The sequence below is a fragment of the Bufo gargarizans genome, chromosome 5 (genome assembly GCF_014858855.1).
Source record: "Bufo gargarizans isolate SCDJY-AF-19 chromosome 5, ASM1485885v1, whole genome shotgun sequence".
Lineage (NCBI taxonomy): Eukaryota > Metazoa > Chordata > Amphibia > Anura > Bufonidae > Bufo > Bufo gargarizans.
In genome coordinates, this window is record NC_058084.1 from 92,835,154 (window position 1) to 92,860,194 (window position 25,041).

Consider the following 25,041-nt stretch of genomic DNA (forward strand, 5'->3'; position numbering starts at 1 on the left):
ATGTGTATATATATATATATATATACTGTGTATATATATATATATATACAGTACATGACATCAAACAGGTTGCAATACCCAGGCAGACAGTGTGCACAGATACCACGCCCCACGTGTGCGGCTGGAATCACCAGCTTCCTCAGGGGTCTCTAACAGAGGTGTTGTATCGTAATCAGAAAAACCATAATCACCTGGTCAGAGGCAGCACATGATATAGGAGTAATGTAGGGTTGGACGATATCAAAAATATTCAGACGATAACGATATTAAAAAATTTACCGCGATAACGCTATATATTGCGATAAATACCCGTTTAAAAGAAAAAAACACAAGGGGACGTTATACTGTATGGAGAGCCACAAGGAGACGTTATACTGTATGGGGGCAGCCACAAGGAGACGTTACACTGTATGGGGGCAGCCACAAGGAGACGTTACACTGTATGGGGGCAGCCACAAGGAGACGTTACACTGTATGGGGGCAGCCACAAGGGGACGTTATACTGTATGGGGGCAGCCACAAGGAGACGTTACACTGTATGGGGGCAGCCACAAGGAGATGTTATACTGTATGGTTCACAAGAGAAAATAGTCGGCACTCACTCTGTTTGCACGTTGCACGGGATAGGATGAAATCCACGTATATTCAAGGATGAATCCCAGCAGTCGTGTCTTCAATCAATAGAATATTTATTTCACCAAAGAAATGTCCACAATCCTGGACGCGTTTCGGCTAGCATGCCTTCATCAACAGGTACAAATATATAAAATGACCAAGTTTATATAAGGAACTATACTCCTCCCCTTCTGACAACCTCACCTACTCCCATTATCTACACATGTGATGGGAGGGGTGTGTAATTAACAAAGAAAATACGCCCAACATTAACACTATAAATGGGTCTGTGTCTCAGATCATGCTTCACAATCACATATATGCAAAAAATAATAATTCAAAACCATGTATGCATTTATATATATTTTTGCCATACATTGCCAGGTATAAGATCCCTCACCGAATATTAGATGTCTGAAAAATAAAAATAATAAAAACAACATAAGTATAATGTTAGCTTATTAAATATGCATAATCTCATAATCCCTATTGAGGCCTCTGGGATGTAAGGTATCCAACGTATGGATCCAATACGCCTCTCTGCGCAACAACAGCTTCTTCAGATCACCTCCCTCTCCTAGGTCTTTTGACCTGTTCCAAAACTTGAAACCTCAACTGTGCTATCCCATGTTTGCACTGTTCAAAATGAAATGGGATAGGTAACAATACATTTTTTGTACGGATGGTAGATTTATGTTTCCCAATGCGATCCCTAATCGTTTGTGTAGTCTCCCCAATATATAATAGGCCACAAGGACACTTTATCAAATATATCACATTAGTAGATTCACATGTGAAAAAACCTTCAATAGAGAAAGGGCTCCCACTATGGGGATGAAAAAATGTAGAACCTCTGATTATATGGGAACATGGGAATGTGCCCTTACGTTGTGTCGCTAATACTGATTGTTTCAGGGTCTTCCTGGTGATTCCAATATCTGAATGTACCAATTTATCCCTATAACTAGAATTTTTAAACTCTTCAGTAGTAGGATAAGCCTTCTGCAACAGAGGCCAATGTTTCCGAATGATATTGTCTAGTCTCTGGTTAAAGGGATGAAATTTATGTACTAATGCTACCCTAGATGATACATCTCTAGATGATTTATCAGATTCAGTGAGTTTTATTTGTGTTTGATTCAGGATAGAACGGGGATAACCCCTTTTTTCAAATCGCTGAGTCATCTCATTCATCCTGACAAATTGCATGTCAGGGTCAGATACAATACGCTGTACTCGCTGATACTGAGATTTAGGGATAGCTCTTTTCAATGCTGGTGGATGAGAGCTTGTGAAATGGAGAATGCTGTTCCTATCCGTATCCTTCCTAAATAAATCTGTAGATAACCTACCATATTGATCCTTTATCACCATCGTATCTAGAAAGCTAACTTTCTCACTATCCTGAACCAAAGTAAATTTTAGACCCTCGTATGCATGGTTAAGATGGTCAAGGAAGGTCAAAAGGGTCTCATGTGGCCCCGCCCATATGCAAAAAATGTCGTCAATAAATCTTTTCCAGATAAGGACATTATTTGAATACCATACGGTGTTATATACTTTTAATTCCTCAAATTGTGACATATATGCATTTGCATAGGGCGGGGCCACATTCGACCCCATCGCGGTTCCCCGCCTTTGTAGGTAAAAGTCATCTTCAAACATAAAATAGTTTTCATATAATACTAATTTCAATAACTGCAACAAAGATTCCTGTTCGTCATTAGTGTATTGACTCCCACCTAATAATGATTTAACTGCTTCAACACCAGTAGCATGGTCTATAGAAGTATACAGACTTACCACGTCTATAGTTACTAAGAGACTATCAGGTGGAACTGTTTCCAAATCGGTTATTGTGTTGAGAAAATGCTGTGTATCAGACAAGAAAGATTTTGTATCTTTAATCAAAGGAGTTAAAGCTCTTTCCAACACAATAGCCAATGGTGATAATATAGAGCCAACAAAAGCCACAATTGGTCGCCCTGGGGGGGTCAAATAAGGTCTTATGCACCTTGGGCAAAATATAGAAAACCGGGGTAAACGGTGTATAATTTATCAGAAAAGTATGTAATTTATCATCAATAACCCCTAGGGATAAATATTGGTTAGCTATTTGCATAATTTTATCTTTAATACGAAATACCGGATCCCCTGATAATTTCATATAAGTCTCTTCATCCGAATGTTGACGCATTACTTCTGCAACATATTTTTCCCGATCCATTAGTACAATAGCCCCGCCTTTATCCGCAGGCTTCAAAATAAGACCTTTATCCGCCATCAATGACCGGATAGCCAAATTTTCCTGCAATGTCACATTGTATGAAAAACGCAATTCACCCCTCTTTATCGAATCCAACTGGCTCTGAATGTCTCTGTTGACTAGATGAATATAAGTCTCAATCGGATGGTACCCCTTAGGGGGCATGAAGCGGCTCTTAATCTTGAGACCCAAATCAGCAAGACGTAAACCAGAGTGTCCCTCCTCAACCCCATGCACACCATGCGGTTTTTCTGACGATTCCCAAAAATGTGCCTTGAGTCTTAATTTTCGAAAAAAATGATTCAGATCAATATCAAATTGAAAAGAATCAAATGAAGTAGACGGACTAAACGAAAGTCCTTTCTGTAGCGCATTCATTTGTTCAATATTGAGACTTTTAGAGGACAGGTTAAGAGACGGGCTCTTACCTGAGAGCGTGTCTGAACCATCTGGCTCGCTCCCGTCATCTCGCCGGCGCCTCTGATGCTTCCGGCCTGCACGCCTCGTGTGTCTCCTCCTCCTCCACGCGGACGCCGACCGCCCCTCCGAAAAAAACGGCGAGTCTCCTGTGGTCCCGTGGATTCGTTTCCTGAACTGGAGGTATATGATCCCGGTTTTGCAGGTCTTCTGTAACCCCCTCGCTGGCGGGATGATGTATCTTGCCATCTATAGACTTTATTGAGATGATAATCCTCACTGTCACGTAAAAATTTAGATCGTTTTCGATCCTCCGTCTCCTTCTTATATGTTGCAATCTGTAAATCAATGGATTCTTTCAATTGTTGAAATTCTTCCGATGATATTGAATCTATCAATTGTTGTTCAGTAGTGGCAATTTGTGTTTGTATCTCCGTAATAGCGATCTGTATACGATTGATTGTCAGCAACATAAGATCATAGGAGCATTTATTAATAATGCGTTCAAAGTCTTTGCAATATTTGAGGTCCTCTGGAAAGAAGGTCGGACGCAGATGCACCCTGAGGCCCCTCGGGATTCTTTTTACCTTGTGGTATTCGGCCAATGTAATAGCATGTAACTCATATGATGTGAGCCGTCTGAGTTCACGTTCCCAATGTCGTTTTTTGAATTCACTAGTTGGTATGTTCAAAAAATCTGAAGTCGATGTCACTTGGGAAAGGATCCTTTCAGCATCAGCATTATCAAAGCTCAAAGTCGTCATTTAGGGTGGTGCACGGCTCCAAGGATAATTCACAAGAGAAAATAGTCGGCACTCACGCTGTTGTTGCGCAGAGAGGCGTATTGGATCCATACGTTGGATACCTTACATCCCAGAGGCCTCAATAGGGATTATGAGATTATGCATATTTAATAAGCTAACATTATACTTATGTTGTTTTTATTATTTTTATTTTTCAGACATCTAATATTCGGTGAGGGATCTTATACCTGGCAATGTATGGCAAAAATATATATAAATGCATACATGGTTTTGAATTATTATTTTTTGCATATATGTGATTGTGAAGCATGATCTGAGACACAGACCCATTTATAGTGTTAATGTTGGGTGTATTTTCTTTGTTAATTACACACCCCTCCCATCACATGTGTAGATAATGGGAGTAGGTGAGGTTGTCAGAAGGGGAGGAGTATATTCCCTTATATAAACTTGGTCATTTAATATATTTGTACCTGTTGATGAAGGCATGCTAGCCGAAACGCGTCCAGGATTGTGGACATTTCTTTGGTGAAATAAATATTCTATTGATTGAAGACACGACTGCTGGGATTCATCCATGGTTATACTGTATGGGGGCAGCCGCGAGGAGACGTTACACTGTATGGGGGGCCACAAGGAGACGTTAAACTGTATGGGGGGGGCCACAAGAAGATGTTACACTGTATGGGGGGCCACAAGGAGACGTTACACTGTATGGGGCAGCCACAAGGAGACAGTACACTGTATGGGGGCAGCCACAAGGAGACAGTACACTGTATGGGGGCAGCCACAAGGAGACAGTACACTGTATGGGGGCAGCTACAAGGAGACGTTACACTGTATGGGGGCAGCCACAAGGAGGCGTTATACTGTATGGGAGCAGCCACAAGGAGGCGTTACACTGTATGGGGGGCCACAAGGAGGCGTTACACTGTATGGGGGGCCACAAGGAGACGTTACACTGTATGGGGGGCCTCAAGGAGGCGTTACACTGTATGGGGGGGCCACAAGGAGGTGTTACACTGTATGGGGGTCCACAAGGAGGTGTTACACTGTATGGGGGGGCCACAAGGAGGCGTTATAATAAAGTCTTGTGGCCACAGGCCACCATACATGCAGTAATACTTTGCGATATACCTTTCCCGCGGCTGCCTCGCTTGTGTGCTCAGATTCTGACATCAGATACCGGTGGGCGGAGATTTGAATATGGGAGCAAGGAGGAGGGAGAGCCGGGGCGGCCCGCTGCGGGAAGTAATACGTTTCTAATTTTGTCACCAGAGCACACTGCTGGGATTCATCCATGGTTATACTGTATGGGGGCAGCCGCGAGGAGACGTTACACTGTATGGGGGGCCACAAGGAGACGTTAAACTGTATGGGGGGGCCACAAGGAGATGTTACACTGTATGGGGCAGCCACAAGAAGACAGTACACTGTATGGGGGCAGCCACAAGGAGACAGTACACTGTATGGGGGCAGCCACAAGGAGACAGTACACTGTATGGGGGCAGCCACAAGGAGACGTTACACTGTATGGGGGCAGCCACAAGGAGGCGTTACACTGTATGGGAGCAGCCACAAGGAGGCGTTACACTGTATGGGGGGCCACAAGGAGGCGTTACACTGTATGGGGGCAGCCACAAGGAGGCATTACACTGTATGGGGGCAGCCACAAGGAGGCATTACACCGTATGGGGGGCCACAAGGAGGCGTTCCACTGTATGGGGGGCCACAAGGAGGCGTTCCACTGTATGGGGGGCCACAAGGAGGCGTTACACTGTATGGGGGGCCACAAGGAGGCGTTACACTGTATGGGGGGCCACAAGGAGGCGTTACACTGTATGGGGGGCCACAAGGAGGCGTTACACTGTATGGGGGGCCACAAGGAGGTGTTACACTGTATGGGGGGCCACAAGGAGGTGTTACACTGTATGGGGGGGCCACAAGGAGGCGTTATAATAAAGTCTTGTGGCCACAGGCCACCATACATGCAGTAATACTTTGCGATATACCTTTCCCGCGGCTGCCTCGCTTGTGTGCTCAGATTCTGACATCAGATGCCGGTGGGCGGAGATTTGAATATGGGAGCAAGGAGGAGGGAGAGCCAGGGATGGCCCGCTGCGGGAAGTAATACGTTTCTAATTTTGTCACCAGAGCACACTAGCGAGGCAGCCGCAGGAAAAGTCTCTCCAGAGACACCAGTACTCACACAGTGGATCGCCACATATACAATAGAGCCGGCACTGGTGGGTGACGACGGTGATGATGACAGATGGTGGGTGGAGACTTGACTAAGGGAGGCGGAGCAAGAAGGAGCCAGGCCAGGAGCGAGAGGAAGTAATGTAACTCAGCGCTATGCAAGGTGCAGGGGCGGGCGGACGTTTAGAAGCTGTCAGTGCACATGACCGCTTTGATGACGTCACAAAATACCGCGGTATTTAGGAAACAGCGATATCGCCATATCGCCGTTTTTTCAATACCGCGGTATATCGTTATACCGGTATATCGCCAAACCCTAGTGTAATGTAATGGAGTATCAGCGCCCCCGGCGTTCCCAAAACCAAACTGCACATGCGCAAAATGGCATAAAACCGGAACAGCGTTTCACAGACCGGAAGTGATACAAAAAACACGTGCTCAAGATGGCGTCTGCGTTTCACCATGCGTTCCAAACCCCGAGGCACAGCCACAATACAAAATGATAACTTTTAACATAATACCATAAATAGGGATTTATACAGAAAGCTAACACAATTTTAACATACCCCCGACATCAATACTATGAAATAATCAAATCTCAAAAAAGAATTCTATTTATTTTATGCAATTATTCCTCAGCACTTTACAGACATTAGCACCACACTCCCCAATGGGGTTCACAATAAGTGCCCCATCCGTGTGGGAGGAAACCCATGCAAACTCGGGGAGAACATACAAACTCCATGCAGATGTTTGTGCTTGGTGGGATTCAAACCCAGGACCCCAGCGCTGCAAGGCACCAGTGCTAACCACTGAGCCACCGTGAATTACGTCAATAGATATAAAGAATGTATATATGCACAAACAATCATATAATACGACATGTTTTACGGGGTGAATTGGCGTGCTGAGGATTTCTGAGTCAATTTCCACACAGAAGAAAAAAGCAAAGTGTACATGTGATTTGTCTTATCTTGTACATTTGCTGGTACTGTATTAGGGCGCATTCGCATGAGCATATGAATGAGTCTGAATCCGTTCCACAATTTTGTGGAACGGGTGTGGACCCATTAATTTCAAATGATGCGGACACCAGTATAGGCATTTCTATCATAGCTCCGGTATCCGTGTTTTGCGTATCTGCAATTTGCAGACCGCAAAGCACTTACGGTCCATTCACACGTCCGCAAAATGGGTCCGCATCCGTTCTGCAATTTAGCGGAATGGGTGTGGACCCATTCATTTTCAATGGGGCCGGAATAGGCTGTCCGCATTTGTGGATCCGCACTTCCGCTCCGCAAAAAAATAGAACATAGGCATTTTCTATGAGAGTGCCGGCGATGTGCAGTCCGCAAAATGCGGAACACACATTGCCGGTGTCCGTGTTTTGCGGATCCGCAAAACACATACGGACTAGTAAATGCACCCTTGGGCTCCATTCACACATCCGCAATTCCGTTCCGCATTTTTCGGAACGGAATTGCAGACCCATTCATTTCTACGGGTCCGCACTTCCGGTTCCGCATTTCCGTTGCCGAAAAAAATAGAACATGCCCTATTCTTGTTCGCAATTGCGGACAAGAATAGGAATATTCTATTAGTGCCAGCAATGTATGGTCCGCAAAATGCGGAACGCACATTGCCGGTGTCCGTGATTTGCGGAATGCAAAGTGTGCTGGGAGCCTAAGGGTCCATTCACACATCCATGTGTGTTTTTCGGATCCTCAAAACACGGACACCGGCAATGTGCATTCTGCATTTTGCGGACCGCACATCACCAGCACTCTCATAGAAAATGTCTATGTTCTATTTTTTGGCGGAATGGAATTGCAGATGTGTGAATGGAACCTTTATGTATTATTTGTTCCTGGACTCGTGATAATACGTATCTGAAGACTAAGGAACTGGGCAGGACTGGAGTAATGGAGGGCCGGTATTTAGGTCAATCCTTCGTATTAGGACACTGAATCTCTACCTAGTTAGCACATAGTTTGCTCAGATTACAGTCGAGCTGAAGTTCTTCTGGTAATTACCTCAGTGCGGTGCCTATAAAAGCATTGTCCACGTGGACTTTTCCATCATCTTTTTTGCAAGAGAATTGCAATTCGAAATTATTGTAACTTCCGTGGAGCATCCCGTTCTCTTCTGTCCATTGATCAAGGTGGGTGACGGGACCTTCACACATCTAAGATTGGTGGCCTGACAATCAGTATTGTAGTCCCATAAACACGTTTTAGGCTCCATTCACACGTCCGCAACGTGTTTTGCAGAGCCGCGGATCCGCAACACATGGACAGCGGCAATGTGCGTTCCGCATTTTGCGGACCGCACATTGCGGACCGCACATTGCCGGCACTATAGAATATGCCTATTCTTGTCCGCAATTGGGCATGTTATATTTTTTTTCGGAAACGGAATTGCGGACCCGGAAGTGCGGGTCCGCAATTCCATGTCCGGGCAGCACATCATGCTGCCCCATAGGAATGAATGGGTCCGCAATTCCGTTCCGCAAAATGCGGAACGAAATTGCGGACGTGTGAATGGAGCCTTACTTGTACCTGTATGCCTTTTAGAGCATATGGACATCATGAGAGCCATTACATGGACCATAACACTACATTTCCCCGGCAGTGACTTTGTTGAAGTCCTCCTACCATAAAAGCTGGTCGATGCAAGATGCGGAGGAATCAGCCGATCGTCAAGTTGACTCCCATTAAAAAAAATTGTCTTTATGAGATGACCCCTTTAAAAGGGTTGTCCAGATTTAGAGAAAGTGTACACTAATAATGAAGGGCGGCATGGTATTATAGTATGCCATCAATGCTGGATGATTGTGGGGGCTACAACTAGTGTTACCACTGATCACAAGAATGAAGGGTCGAAGGGAATGGGCGGCCTTGCTTTGTACCCGGCTGTTTCTAGTGATGATTTGGATCACAGTAACAGGGGTGCACAGTTACTCAGTCGCTTTGACTTTACACTTGTTTACTTTGGAAAATCCACCGCATTGGTATTACATTATAAAACATACTGTGCAAGTAATAGCCTGGTCCTCCAAAACTTGTCTGGACGCTTCTGTCTCATCTTAGGTTGGATATGCCAAATCTTGCTTTCCAACCCGAACGTATTTAACTGGATCTGCAATGTACGGAGAGATTCACTATCCAGGGATCGATAGCGTACTGTGAGGTGCACAGGTGAGTGGTCATATGGTGAGTATGTTGGTGAATTTGGGATAAAGCTACAAACACCATTTGTTGTGGTACAGGGCATGGACTGTTCTGTGAAAGAGCAGCAGCTGTGATGAAACCATGACTCCCAGCATGCACACTTGTTTGGGTGTTCTCGGAACGCCTGTAGAAGTTAATAGAGCATGCTGGGATTTGTAGTTTTATAACTGGAGTGGCGGTCCCTCACCTGGGACCCCTCAGATCATCCGTCCTGCAGTAGCTCTGCTGGTGGAACAGCTGGTCATTGGGATTGCAGGGTATAGGCCCCCTGCCAATCTGATGTTGCTGACCTATAATGAAAGGAACAAAGAACCCCTTTAGAGGTTTTTTTTGAGAGTTTGATGTTGCTGACCTATCCTCAGGAATTCCGACCGCCAACACCCCCACAATCGGCTGTTTGAAGAGGCCAGTGATGTCACCGGTCACATGTCCTTCAAAAGAATGGGGCTGAGCTGCAACAGCTGCGGCCCCCTCAAACAGCTGATCGGCATGGGGTCCCAGGAGTCGAATCCCTCTGATCTGACATTGATAACCTGTCCTGAGGATAGGTCATCAATATCAAAGTCTTGGAAAACGCCTTTGAAGGGACTCTGTCATCAGATTTGTGCCCTATAAGCTAAACATATGGCCATGTCGGTGCTAATAAAATGAATCTAAACTGCCCTTATTAAACCTGCTTGTGGCTCTATTAGCCCAAAAAACAGGTTTTTATAAGCTGTCACTCACCTACCTAAGGTGCCCAAGGGGTTTTGCGTTAATCCAGGATGCCCGCCTGCACCCCTCGCCATCTGGTGCCCTGCGCCGCCTTTCTCACCTCAGCGCCGCCTCCTCAATCCACCCGTCCCTCTGCCAGATCCTGCGCTTGCGCACTAGGCTCAATGAAGCCGCTGCCAGGAGTCTGCGGCGCATCAGGCTGAGCCTAGTGCGCAGGCGCAGGATCTGGGACGGGTGGATTGAGGAGGCGGCGCTGAGGTGAGGAAGGCAGCGCTGGGCACCAGACGGCGAGGGGTGCAGGCGGGCATCCTGGATTAACGCAAAACCCCTTGGGCACCTTAGGTAGGTGAGTGACAGCTTATAAAAACCTGTTTTTTGGGCTAATAGAGCAGTTTAGGATTCATGTTATTAGCACCGACATGGCCATATGTTTAGCTTATAGGGCACAAATCTGATGACAGAATCCCTTTAAAGCGAGAAGACCTACAAATAAAAACTCTGAGTTGTACAGTGGCGTAGACTTCTGTAGAGCGCTGTAAGTTCTGATTCTTTACAGAAGCAAAAGGAGATTTTTTTCTGTTAGATTTTGTATATTTCAGGATCAAAAAGTGTAGACTTCTTGATCTTAAGCTTTTTTTTTTCTTTCTATGGTGCTGCATGGGGCACGGTGTTTCAACACACACAGAGTTCTTGCAGCCTCCTTGTACTTAAAAGGGTTTGTCCGGGCCTTTTATTATTGGATAGGTCATCAATATCAGATCACCGGGGGTCTGACACTCGGCTCACTCTGGTGATCAGCTGTATGGGGAGATGGCGCGCGTCTCCCTTCTTTCTTCCTGCTCTCCGCTGTATGTCTATGGGACAGCAGCAGCGGACAGGAAGAGAGACGGGAGATGGCATGTGCGCACTGTGCTCGCAGTCTCCCCGTACAGCTGAACGGCGGGGGTGCTGGTTGTTGGACCCCTGCTGATCTGATATTAATGACCTATCCTGAGAATAGTTCATCAATATTAAAAACCCGGACAATCCCCAAAAGTGGCAGCAGCATGTACTGCTTGTAAATGCAGATTGCAACACAGAGAAATTTAGGTTTTAATCACTGCTATCACAAATGCCCAGGAGGTAGTCCCTTCATGGACAGCACCCTGGGCTCTCTACTACTGAGCGTTCATTGCCGAGAGCCAGGGCATTGTATATGAAGTGACTGCCTACTGGGCACCTGTGATCACATTAGCACTTCCATCTCTCAGTCATAGCTGAGATATGTTACCACTGCTCTACCAGTCACCTATATAGCGCTATCATCAGGTTTGAGGGGTCAAAACTGCTGGGGCGAACCCTTACAGGGAACCACTACTGTTGCCTCAGTCATCTAGATTTTTCTATACTGTATGAGGTGTGTAAAGTACAGTATATTGGACGGAAAGAAATAATAGTACTTAGCTTAAAGGAGTTGTTTCCCTTTGTTCTCTACAGGCCCCAACGTGTGTCTGAAATCACGGTGGTGATCATACCTGATTCCCACCAACTCTGCACATCTTGGGTTTCCATGTTAACATCTAGTTTGATGCTGGGTCATGCGACCACTGCAGCCAATGACTGGCTGCAGTGGTGATATGCCATCCATGCATTCGGTCATGTAATGCATGGGTGACACATGACAGCTAGGGTCATAGGCTGCAGCGGCCACGTGACCTGGTGTCAAACCGGATGTGCAAAGCTGGTGGGGATCAGGTTAGTATGATCACCACCACGGGTCTGGCCATGCTGTGGGGTCTGTAGAAAACTTCCTCACTTCGCTCTACTCTTATCAATAACCTCTCTGAGGCAACTCTGTGCCTCGTGCCTCCATGACCACAGGATTTTGTTGGTAATTGAATATAACCGTGTGAAAATTAGGCTAAAAACATTGAAAAGTGTGAGAAAAAGAAAATGGCTGGAAAATATAAGACAAGTAGTGATCTCTCTATATAAAGCAGCTCTGCCCGACTGTCACTGGTGAAGCCATGATCCGTAAATCGATTTAGGAACATTTATCAAAACTCCTGCAATATTCAACTTGTATCACCAGTATTTGCAATGATCACTTGAATCGGCCACACTTTTTCCGGTTCTTTAGATATCTTGCAGTTTATGCCACTTTCATTTCCCGAAAAGATTAATTATTGGTCGAATAGTGGAAAACTGGCAACTTAGCGGTGACGTTTGGAGAGAAATTTCAAGAGCATAACTTGGCTACATGTTTGGTCTTAATGTTTTATTGGCTTTTGTTTTAGGATGGAGAACAGATGCCTCTGAGATCGCCTGCCTGTGCCTTAGGTTCAGCATTGAAGATGCAGGCTTATAACGGGTCATGTGACATGGGCCCGTCTCTCACCTACCTGACCTGCCTCTTGGAGAGCCTTCTGGACTGGCTAGAGTTGGACAATTTGGAGGATTATTTAAATTACCTAGACTACCTCATGTGGGTCTTCACACCACTAATAATAGTATTCATTCTGCCCTTCATTATTGTCCTACTTATCTACCTGTCCATCCTTTTCCTCCACGTGTACAAGCGCAAAAACGAACTGAAAGAAGCATATTCCAACAATATATGGGATGGCGCGCGGAAAACATTGGCAACACTTTGGGATGGGCATGCTGCAATATGGCATGGTAAAAATCAATGCTTGCTAGCAGTAATGACAATCATACTAGATGCAGAAACTGAGTTTACTGTAACATAATTGTGGGCCAAATACTATTAACCAGCTCCTGACATGCCTGCCTGAGCAAATATTACATTCCCCATGTAATAACCATTCTGGAGCTTCTTTTCTAATACATTTGCGTTGGCCGGACCTCTGTTGTTCCCCCTGAATATTTATGAGTAATATGACAACTGGGTATTGTTACCAACCCCTTGTCAAAATGCGGCATCCCTACTCAGTTTGATACTATCAATACTGATTGGAGAATGTCAGTGTGTAGGGCCAACCCCCCCCCCAACTAGTAACACCTCGTTATCACATTTATTCAAACAGTTCTAGGAGGAATAACCGAGGAACGGCATAATGCACAGTTCTAGGAATAGATGAACAATACAAGTAGTTACTAAAACAGAGATGTCAAGGGTGGTGACAGGTGATTACAATTGTAATAATAATAAAAAAATCATTAAAAGGGTTCTTTGGTAATAGTTAAAGGGGTTGTCTCACTTCAGAAAATAGTATTTATCATGTAGATAAAGTTAATACAAGGCACTTACTAATGTATTGGGATTGTCAATATTGCTTCCTTTGCTGGCTGGATTCATTTTTCCATCACTTTATACACTGTTCGCATCCAGGGGTCACAGCCACCGCTACAGCCCTGATACGAGGTAGACAAGGTGGGAGCTGCTGCGCATGCGTGCCTATGTGTGCTACCATGGTCCCAGTCACCAGAGAGGCCAGAGCTTTTTCCTATAGTGTGCAAGCACGGCCACCACTGCTGGATAACAGGGTGGTCATAACTCCTGGATACGAGAAGTGTAGAATGTAATGGAAAAATGATTCAATACACAATCCCTGGTATTAACGGTGTCTACATGATAAATGCCATTTGAAGTGAGACAGCCCCTTTAAATAACAGAGCACTAGGCATGACTTAGTGCTCATGCACACGGCTGTTGCCATTTTTGCCGTCTGCAAATTGCGGATCCGCAAAATACTGATACCGGCAGCGTGTGTTCCGCATTTTGCAGAATGGAACGTCTTGTCCTATATAGAACTGTCCTATCCTTGTCTGTAGAAAATGTGCTAATTTTTTGCGGGGCTGCAGAAAAGACATACGTGTGCTGTCCGCATCTTTTGTGACCTCATTGAAGTGAATGAGTCCGCATCCGAGCCACAAAAAATGCGGATTTGGTGCGGACGAAAAACACGGTCATGTGCATGAGCCCTTACCCTCAGATAGTTCTGTTCATGGGTGTAGTTTCTCTTTTTGCACTTTACACGCAGCGTCCACACGGGTCATCTACACTGACGATTTGCTGCCATGAACTTTTATTAGGCAGATCTGTCCCATTGTACAGTAGCGGCAAAACTGATGAGGTTTTAGGAAATGTCATCCATACACAGCTTAAAAAAATCTGCAGCGTGAATAGACCTTCTGCTTCCGCTCCATTCGCTGTACAGTTTCCGGCGCCACAGCTGCCAGAAGCAACTCATCGATGTGGGTGCCGGGTGTCGGATCCCTACTGATGTGATATTGATGACCTAGGTCCTCAATATGTGTAGCCCGGACAACACCTTTAACGTAATTATTAAAATTTGGGTTATAATCTGCATATTGAATAGCAATGGCTTAGATATTATGTTCAAATTAATGACATCACCTATCATTAACACCGGGTGCTTCTCACCAGGAGGCTCCCTTGGCTGTTTCTGTACCTGATATATAGTGGTATGGAATGGAAACATGCATGCCCGGCCATCACCCCATACAAGTCTACCTCACTGTGGCCTGTATTTTCGGGGTTTAGTCCATTATGCAATGCAACTATTCCCATGGTCATACCCTTTATATATCTTATTTCAGATATACAGCTAGTCCTGTTATTTTCTAGTATCGGTCTATGAGAACATACAGCCTCCTATCTTTACCCATATTTACATAAGTACTTGTGACCGGGCAATGGGATTAGAAATAACCCAAAATGTAGACAGTGACACAGCTTAAGGGTCCATTCACACGTCCGCAAGTGTGCGGACCCATTCATTCTCTAGCAGAGCTTACCTGAGCTCCGGTGAGCACAGCGGCCACTTTTAACAGCACCCCTGCCGATCTGATATTGAATCACCTAGCTTGAGGATAGTACATATATAAAAAGGGGCCTCGCAAAACTCCAAACCAGTGGGCTGATGTACGTCTTCCACCATCTTTCCATTAACATCCTGTGAGATTTTAGAGAAGACACGCACATAGTGAAGCACTGCAACAACCAGCCGTTCCTCCTCTCGATGTTATACTCACAAGTCTATAAGAAGAATATGCGCCTCAAAAGAAAGCCGACCAGTAGGTCCTCTGCACGGTTGTTCTCGTTGTGCCTCCTACAGATGATTCAATATTGCTCCCATAGTGAAAATCCGTATTTTAAAAATCTTAAATATGGTTTATTATACTCACATTTAAAAAGGATAAAATGCACAACAATAAAATCAACACAAATCAATGGTCCTGCCGACCCGGGTTTCGCTCCAAATGGCTTCATCAGGGGCATGGCTTCCAAGCATTCCCACAGTCCTTAAATCCCCAAGTTCACTCCACCCACTATTCTCAATACTTTGCTAAAAACTGTGACAACTGTGATTTCGTAGTAAAGAGATCACAGAGAGGCACGGAGCATTAACAGTCATGTTACTGCTCCGTGCCTCTGCAGTCTGCAGCGGGTCTTGGCACTCTTTCACGGAGCGGATGCCACGCACGGCATCCGCTCGTGTGAAACGGCCCTAAGTGGTTCTGTAGGTACGGGACTTTGCTAAAAATAACATCTTTAACGTAGCCCAGGTTTTTTTACCGCATTTTTTATTAATCCTGCTTGCACAGAATACTGTGTCAAAAAGGAACATTGAAAGTCCTTTTTTGTGCCATTTTCTCTATCTGTCTTTTCTGTTTTCACTTCCTCTATTTCTTGGCTACATTTAATCAATTGTTGCTCATCATACCCTTTCTCTTTAAATTGATCCTGTATAATACGACTCTGTTCTCTATATATTGCTACCTCCGAACAATTGGGTCTAATTCGTTTTAGTTGTCCCTTTGGGATGTTCTCCAACCAAGGTCTGTAGTGACAACTATTGGTATCAATATAACCATTAATGTCCGTACTTTTAAAGAAGGTTTTAGTTTTAAAATATTCCCCTTCTATATAGATAGTTAAATCTAAAAAAACAGCAGAGGTGTTGCTAATAAAGCTGGTAAATGTAATATTCTAATCATTGTTATTTAGGGACTCCAGAAAATTTCTAATCCTATTTTTTCTCTTTCCCAAACCAATAGGCAATCGTCTATATATCTTTGCCATACTGTTAATTTGCCTAAATCTGTGCTTCTGTTCAAATTGGGACTTATTCCCTCTTTTTCCCAGGCGGCCATAAAAATATTAGCAAACCATAGAAATCTAAAGATTGTGGGTGACATTACGTGGGAGTCCTCGGGTGTAGGCTACGTGCTGGAGTGCCCATGTGGCCTCCAGTGCCTCGGCCGTACCATGAGGAAATAAAAAATCTGAATACAAGAACAAATCAGAAATATTAAAAAGGGAATAGAAACCCATGGAGTTCCGTTACATTTTAAAACTGCCCATAATAAAAATCCGAAGGGTCTGACTTTCATTGGAGTAGAACGAGTGCAGGCTAACTGGCGATACTATAAAAAAGATTGATGGAACTGAAGTAAAATGGATCTATGAGATGGGTACATTACAACCGCATGGTCTTAACATGGGTTGGACCTGAAACCCTGTCTCATAGAGTAGAACACACCCAGCCAGCCACACCAACTCAACATCGGGAACACGTGTGTGAGGGAGAAACTGAATCGGAGTGAGTGCCATAGCTTTTGGTAGAGTATCATTTGTTTTATCTGCTTTTGAAGAATTTTAACGTTCATGCCCCGGTCCCTGTTATCTTGGGAATTAGAGAAAAACTAAGGTACATCAGAATGTAGCAAAGGAAACTGAGTAGGAGTTTTTAGCAAAGTATTGAGAAAAGTGGGTGGAGTGAACTTGGGGATTTAAGGACTGTGGGAATGCTTGGAAGCCACGCCCCTGATGAAGCCATTTGGACCGAAACCCGGGTCGGCAGGACCATTGATTTGTGTTGATTTTATTGTTGCGCATTTTATCCTATTTAAATGTGAGTATAATAAACCATATTTATGAATTTTAAAATATGGATTTTCACTATGGGAGCAATATTGAATCATCTGTAGGAGGCACAACGAGAACAACCGTGCAGAGGACGTACTGGTCGGCTTTCTTTTGAGGCGCATATTCTTCTTATAGACTTGTGAGTATAACATCGAGAGGAGGAACGGCTGGTTGTTGCAGTGCTTCACTATGTGCGTGTCTTCTCTAAAATCTCACAGGATGTTAATGGAAAGAAACGCCTAACGAAGCTAGTGTGTGCTTGCTGAAAGTTGGTGGAAGACGTACATCAGTCCTATTGGTTTGGAGTTTTGCGCGGCCCCTTTTTATATATGTACTGTTTTTGTGAATAAGAATCCACTTCACTTTGGGACTTGCTGCAATTAGAACTATCCAGGCAACGTATTTGAAAATGTATATTGAACTCTTAGCTTGAGGATAGACCATCATACCAAATTCCCGGATACCCCTTTAACTATGACGGTATGTATCCCTTGTGTTCCTGTGGTTTTAATGCATCCTTTGTAGGGATAAGCCATAGTGTTGTAAAATGTATGGATACCTTTGTACTGCATTATTTTATTGTTCATTTGCTTCCTAAATGCCGAATGAACCAGCTTTCTAAATGGTCTTCATTAAAAAAAAAGATCCTACCGTTTTGCTTCTACAGAGTTTGTGTACCTCCCTTTTCTAGCTGTTGAATCTGACATCTCACCTGCTCCCTCCTGTAGGTGTTATAGACTGTACAGCAGGAAGGTAGACATGGCAGATGTATGTGTGGATAGGGGGGATAGGGTCTAGGAGAGTTCACACAAGCTGTCGATGGGTATAAACCGTACACACAAGGCAGTCTACAGGGAGAGGACAGCAGCATCCTGGACACACAGATCCAGCATGTATTGTTTGGAGGGACACACCAAATGTGCAAAGTCTGAAACTTGGAGCAAATTGTAAACTAAATATTTGGGTTTATTACAGCCTAATGATTTAGTGCTACTTTTTCACTCAAGGTAACCACTAACTTGTGCAAAAATAATTTTTCCATAGCCCTTAAATGGGTTCTCTGAGTCTAACATATTAACTTACCTATCTAAGATCATCCATCTAATATTGGTAGTGGTCTGACACCCAGCAGCCCCCACAAATCATCTGTTAGTGGCAGCTGCAGGTTCTAGAAGTAAACAGTGTACAGACTGGACGAGCACAGCTCCATATACTGTGTAGAGGCTGTCTTGGGTAGCTGATGCTTCTATTCCAGTGAATGGGAGCTGAGCTGCAGTACTTGAGAATGGCCACTACACAGTGTACGGAGCTGTGGTGTTCTTTACTTCTGGAACCTGTGGCTGCCGCTTCCAGCTGATAAATAGGGTTGCTGGTTGTCAGACCCCCAATGATGTCATATTGATTATGGTGGTCCCAGAGTACCCCTTTAAGAAAATACATGTTGTTTTTTTTGTGTTTTTTTTTTAATCCTGGCTAAATAGCTGATGAAACTTTTCTCTGGTGTTGTTTTTCTTATCAATGATAGACCTTATGTGAGACCTGTATTTTGTTCTCTTTCTATACAGGTTATGAAATTCATGGTTTGGATAAAATTCCTGAGAATGGGCCTGCACTAATTGTGTACTATCATGGGGCGCTTCCGGTAGACTATTATTATTTTGTATCAAGGGTCATTCTCCTGAAAGGAAGGACTTGTCACTCGGTGGGGGACCACTTTCTTTTCAAAATACCAGGTAAGTGATCACGCCGTGGTATTTGAAAGCAATCTGCTGGGTAAGTGACTATTATATCTAGAGCCAGACATGGAAACCTATAATTTATTACAATAAGAACATCTGGTCTTCTCATTCTGTCCCTATTTTACTAAGATTGCTTGAAAAGCACACAAAAAAAGTGTTTTGTATGGTGAATCATTTTGGCTTTCATGCAGGTCAGAGGTGGCATTATAATGCCTTTTTGTAATGCTTTTTACTTTACTAATGTCACTGCGTAATTGTATTGTATATTCTGAAGTGCATCAAATAATTATGCATTTTTATAACTTTGTGGTAGTTAGCTTTCCGGCATGTAGTCCCTGCAAACGTGATGCCTATATAAACCCTAGGTCTAGGGGTATGTGTGCTGATCCTAGGCAAATCACTTGGCGCTGATTTCTTCCACTATTTCAATATAGCTTTGACATTTAGGCATCGGTGTACCCTGGATCAGTTATGGGAGCCCTGTCTCTGTTACAGAGGCAGTGATCCAGGCTGTCTCTGTTATAAGGGTGCTGATATAGGATGCCTCTGTTATGAGGTGCTGATACAGCCTGTCTCTGTTATGGGGGTGCTGATCCAGAATGTCTCTGTTATGAGGGTGCTGATACAGGATGTCTCTGTTATGAGGGCGCTGATCCAGGCTGCCTCTGTTATGAGGGTGCTGATACAGGCTGTCTCTGTTATGAGGGTGCTGATACAGGATGTCTCTGTTATGAGGGTGCTGATACAGGATGTCTCTGTTATGATGGTGCTGATACAGGATGCCTCTGTTATGAGGGTGCTGATACAGGCTGTCTCTGTTATGAGGGTGCTGATACAGGATGCCTCTGTTATGAGGGTGCTGATCCAGGATGTCTCTGTTATGAGGTGCTGATCCAGGATGTCTCTGTTATGAGGTGCTGATCCAGGATATCTCTTGTGAGGGTGCTGATACAGGCTGTCCCTGTTGTGAGGGTGCTGATACAGGCTGTCTCTGTTGTGAGGCTGCTGATACAGGATGTCTCTGTTATGAGGGTGCTGATACAGGCTGTCCCTGTTGTGAGGGTGCTGATACAGGATGTCTCTGTTATGAGGGTGCTGATACAGGCTGTCTCTGTTGTGAGGCTGCTGATACAGGATGTCTCTGTTATGAGGGTGCTGATACAGGTTGTCTCTGTTATGAGGTGCTGATCCAGGATGTCTCTGTTATGAGGGTGCTGATACAGGATGTCTCTGTTATGAGGGTGCTGATACAGGATGTCTCTGTTATGAGGGTGCTGATACAGGATGTCTCTGTTATGACAGTGCTAATACAGGATGTCTCTGTTATGAGGGTGCTGATACAGGATGTCTCTGTTATGAGGGTGCTGATACAGAATGTCCCTGTTGTGAGGGTGCTGATACAGGCTGTCTCTGTTACAGAGGCACTGATACAGGATGTCTCTGTTATGAGGGTGCTGATACAGGATGTCTCTGTTATGAGGGTGCTGATACAGGTTGTCTCTGTTACAGAGGCACTGATCCAGGCTGTCTCTGTTGTGAGGGTGCTGATACAGAATGTCTCTGTTATGAGGGTGCTGATACAGGATGTCTCTGTTATGAGGGTGCTGATACAGGATGTCTCTGTTATGAGGGTGCTGATACAGGTTGTCTCTGTTACAGAGGCACTGATCCAGGCTGTCTCTGTTGTGAGGGTGCTGATACAGAATGTCTCTGTTATGAGGGTGCTGATACAGGATGTCTCTGTTATGAGGGTGCTGATACAGGATGTCTCTGTTATGAGGGTGCTGTGTGGAAATTGTTGCCCACACAGAAATTTCTTCGGGTTCTGAAAGAGAACGCAATCACTGGGAGCCAAGTCTGGACTGTAGGGTGAATGGTTCAGCTCCATGAAGCCGCATTCCCTGGTAGCAGCTTGTTATTTGCGTGACTCGTGAGCTGGCGCATTGTCGTGAAGCAGCAACACACCCGCCGACATCTTCCCACAGCGTTTCTCTTTCATTGCCTCACATAGTGCCTTCATTGTTGAAACATAGGTGTCTCCAGTGATAAAACGCCTTCGGTATACAAAAAAACTGTTGCCATGATCTTTCCAGCTAACTGCTGCACACTTCAGCTGGTGACCCCTTGTGCTTCCATTGCATGGACTCTTGTTTGGTTTTAGGATCATGGTGGTGGATCCATGTTTCATCACCTGCAATCGTTTGAGAATAAAAGTGTCCTGGATTTTCCCCAAGCATGTCATAATTCTCTTGCTGCCAAGTTTTTTGCTCAGGCGTCAACATTCATGGCACCCACTGGGAACTGACCTTTGAAATCCTCAAAACATCATGAATGATCCTGGAAACTGTGCCAACCGAAATGCCTAATTCATGAGATATAAAACTGATTGTGAGCCGACGCTCTTCCAGAATCAAGGCCTCTACTTTGCAGCACATTTCCTCTGAAGATGCTTTGACAGGTCGCCCTGATCTTCAGTTTATTCCCTACCCCATTTAAACTGCTTGGCACAAAACTTTACTAGGTAGTAGGAAGGTGCATCATTACCGCATACAGCAACCATCCTTTCATGGATTTCTTTAGGTTTCTTTGCTTCCTTTTGTAAGGAAGTTAATCAGGGAACAAAGCTCCAAATCCCTCACTTTCTTTGTAGACCTGCGCTTTAGGCTACTTTCACACTGGCGTTTTGGTTTCCGTTCAGGGCTCTCACAAACGGTCCAAAACGGATCAGTTTGCATTCTAATGCATTCTGAATGGAAAAGCATCTGCTCAGAATGCATCAGTTTGCCTCCGTTCCGCTTTGGAGGCGGACACCAAACGCCGCTTGCAGCGTTTTGGTGTCCGTCTGACGAAACTGAGCCAAACTGATCCGTTCTGACACACAATGTAAGTCAATGGGGACGGATCTGTTTTCTATGACACAATCTGGCACAATATAAAACGGATCAGTCCTCCATTGACTTTCAATGGTGTTCAAGACGGATCCGCCTTGGTTATGTTAAAGATAATACAAACGGATCTGTTCTGAACGGATGCAGACGGTTGTATTATCTGAACGGATCAGTCTGTGCAGATCCATGACGGATCCACACCTAACGCGGGTGTGAAAGTAGCCTTACTTCACTTGCCATCCTGTCACTTCCATTGCGTTCATCAGAATGACCTGCTACTGTGAGTGTTGCATGTCCAGTTATGTCTCAACCTGCACAGACAAGCCCAGCTCTCTGACAGAACATGCTGGGGTAGATAACTTATTGAACACCCCTTGTACATTGATATGTCTGCCCTGTTGTCAGTCATATAATGTAATGACATTTCTATTACAGGCTTTAAACCACTACTTGAAGTGTTTTGTGTAATCCATGGACCAAAGGAAGAGTGTGTGAAAGCTCTGAAAAATGGCCACCTCCTGGCTATCTCTCCGGGAGGAGTGCGGGAGGCACTGTTTAGTGATGAATCTTATGTTCTCATGTGGGGAAATCGTACAGGTTTTGCACAAGTGGCAATCGATGCCCAAGTGGTAAGTTTATCTAATTCCTACAGACATTGTGCTGCAATTACAGCCAAAAAGAACGGCATCCAATTTTCTAATATTTAAAGGACGGATCTCTCTCCCTCTCTCTGTCTGTCTGTCTGTCTCTCTCTCTGTCTGTCTGTCTCTCTCTCTGTCTATCTGTCTCTCTCTGTCTTTCTATCTGTCTCTCTCTCTCTGTCTGTCTCTCTCTCTCTCTCTCTCTCTCTGTCTATCTGTCTCTCTCTCTGTCTCTTTTATAGTGAATCCTTCCATTCACCATGAGATAACAACTCTGTGACAGTTCATCTTAGAACTGTGCAGTGTGATTTCACTGTTATTCCTCCTGGAAATGTATGGTAAAATCAACAGCTGGACATCACTGTTCTCTTTTTCAATAGGTCAGACACTGCCAGCACTGATTGAACGCACCAACACATCACTCAGACACTCAGTAATTCCCACTATAAAACTGTATTAGAAAACTGCTTCTTGTAAGATGTGGTGTGGAGTGAGCTGCATGAGGAGGGCTGGAGACTAATGATTTTGTTAAATGGTTTTGATTTCTTTCCTTAGTGCATCATTCCAATGTTTACGCAGAACGTCCGGGAAGGATTCCGATCTCTTGGATGCTTACGTAAGAGCCGTCTCTTGCCATGCTGTATAATCTTAGTTTACTTTGTGCAGTGCAGCGTCTATGAATGTAAACTGTGTTGAATGTCACCAGTAATAAGTCTACACATCTGTTTGGCTTGATGTGTGTACAGTCGCAACCTTCGATTTATTGCAGTCACGGAGCTCATAGCAAAGTTTACAAAAAAAGGCACATGGAGTATATATAGATATACTGTATAACACTGAAAAATTGCCTAAGACATAATAGTAGAAGCAGCGATGTGCTATGATTCTGTGCTGCGTTCGCTGCGCTCAGTTTATAGCCTGCATACCAGATCGGTACAGGCCTTTAGCAGAGTGAAGCGAGCAAAGGCCTGAACTCCATAGCACATCACTGCTCCTGCCTGTGCCCTTTCTGCCAAAGCCTGACATAGCACATGTATGCCAGGCTTTAGGAGAGCAGCACTGGCACAGGCAGGAGCAGTGAAGTGCTATGGAGCTCCTGCCTATACAGTGCTCATTGTGGCCTCAGTGAATCCGTGCTGTACAGGAGTTCGGGTTCTCAAGCGCTATAGGCAACTGAACGTCAGGCTCCTCTTTAGCTGAGAAAAAGAAATAATTAAAGGGTTTCTGTCATGAGAAATAACGTTATGTAGCTGACTGACAGCGATGTGCTGATGTCAGCAGTACATAACAGTGTGCTTTATAACTCCCTGCCTGCCGCCGTTCTCTTAAAATAAAGACTTTTAAACCATGCTAATGAGCCTCTAGGTCCTATTAGGGCGTTGCTTCAGCACCTAGAGGCTCGGTCTACGCACCCTTTAAAGTTTAAAGCATATTAGAGAGAAAAAATATCTTGTCACATTTTGAGTTGGTTTCAATAACGTGACTTTGTAAGTTTAGGCACATTTTAAGTATAAGAGCTCACGCTATGCAAGCTACATTGTCTGGATAAAGCTCTGGGTTTCCATAAACCTATGGACAGTTGGAAACCCTGAACACGTCTATACGTAGCCATAGTGAGGTTACATCATCTGACCATGGCCGCTAGGGGCTACTGCAGTCTGTTCTGTGTCAGGTTCATGTCATAAACACAATACAATGGCCTGGGTGAACAGGTCCTCTAAAAATGTCACTAAACTGGTAATTTTACTGTGAACTGCAACGAGACGTGACCAACTTGCTTAGAAGAAACCTCAATGGTATTCGAGTGGTCTAACCTTCCCATGAACGTTACTACTCTAACAATAAATCTGAATTATCTACATAAGTTTATGTAATGTATAATAGGTAACTACATTATATAGCAATAGAAAGATGTTTCCACTGAACTTTACAGACAGTCATATCTCCCTCTTCTCATATGCCTCCATCTTGCTGCACATCGTTTAAATGGAAGTTGTGGGGCAAACACCGGTTAAAGGGGTTATCCCATGAGTAATGTGAAAAATGACATCATACAGTACATGACAGGCAATTACAAAAGTATTCAGATCCAGATGCTGGTTTGAAACGTGTAGAATATGTTTCGTGGGACAACCCTTTTATTAATTTGTAAAATGAAGGACTCTGCAGGGAAGCAGTATCTTCTCCTGTTGCTTGTCCTCTTCGTTCCCCACCAGTCCTGTGTTTTTTCACCTCGCTTATCATCTCCTCGTTCTTCTCATCAGGCCTCCATTTCTGTGTGGCTGGGAGCGGCTGGTCTGCAACTTAAGGAAATACTGTAGACAACAGCATGTCCGCCCGAGACAGCTTGCACTGTGCATGACATGACTGTATATTAACATGTGTGCAGTGCAAGTCATGAACAGAGGGTTTTTTTTGCCAGAGACTACGGACTCTAGAAAAAACGTCATTTTTTTGCAGACTGTCCTTAAAGTGTAACTGTCATGTTTTCTATTTTAGCATATGTTACTGCTGCAGCAGCATTATGCATAAAGCAATCTTTAGTTTCTTCACATACCACTGTTTTCCTTGAGTTTTTCCCCTTAGTCACTTCTGTTTTAACCTCTACAATATGAAGAGACCTTCTCAAGATGGCTTCTTCCAGTTCTATGAGGCCAAAACTGGCATTTCACA

At 44.3% G+C, this 25,041-nt stretch overlaps 1 protein-coding gene across 4 annotated transcripts in view; it reads left to right on the plus strand.

Annotated features, from left to right (window-relative positions):
- The window catches only part of TMEM68 (transmembrane protein 68), a 40,523-nt gene that overhangs the window by 4,441 nt on the left and 11,041 nt on the right, over positions 1-25,041 (plus strand). For 2 of the 4 annotated variants that reach the window (XM_044293141.1, XM_044293142.1), the window contains exons 2-6: positions 9,351-9,473; positions 12,482-12,863; positions 18,666-18,833; positions 22,163-22,356; positions 22,924-22,984. In XM_044293141.1, the coding sequence (XP_044149076.1) occupies positions 9,471-9,473; positions 12,482-12,863; positions 18,666-18,833; positions 22,163-22,356; positions 22,924-22,984 (808 nt within the window). In that variant the 5' untranslated portion in view covers positions 9,351-9,470. The remainder of the gene's footprint in view (positions 1-9,350; positions 9,474-12,481; positions 12,864-18,665; positions 18,834-22,162; positions 22,357-22,923; positions 22,985-25,041) is intronic. The other 2 variants (XM_044293143.1, XM_044293144.1) reach the window with 1 other exon arrangement.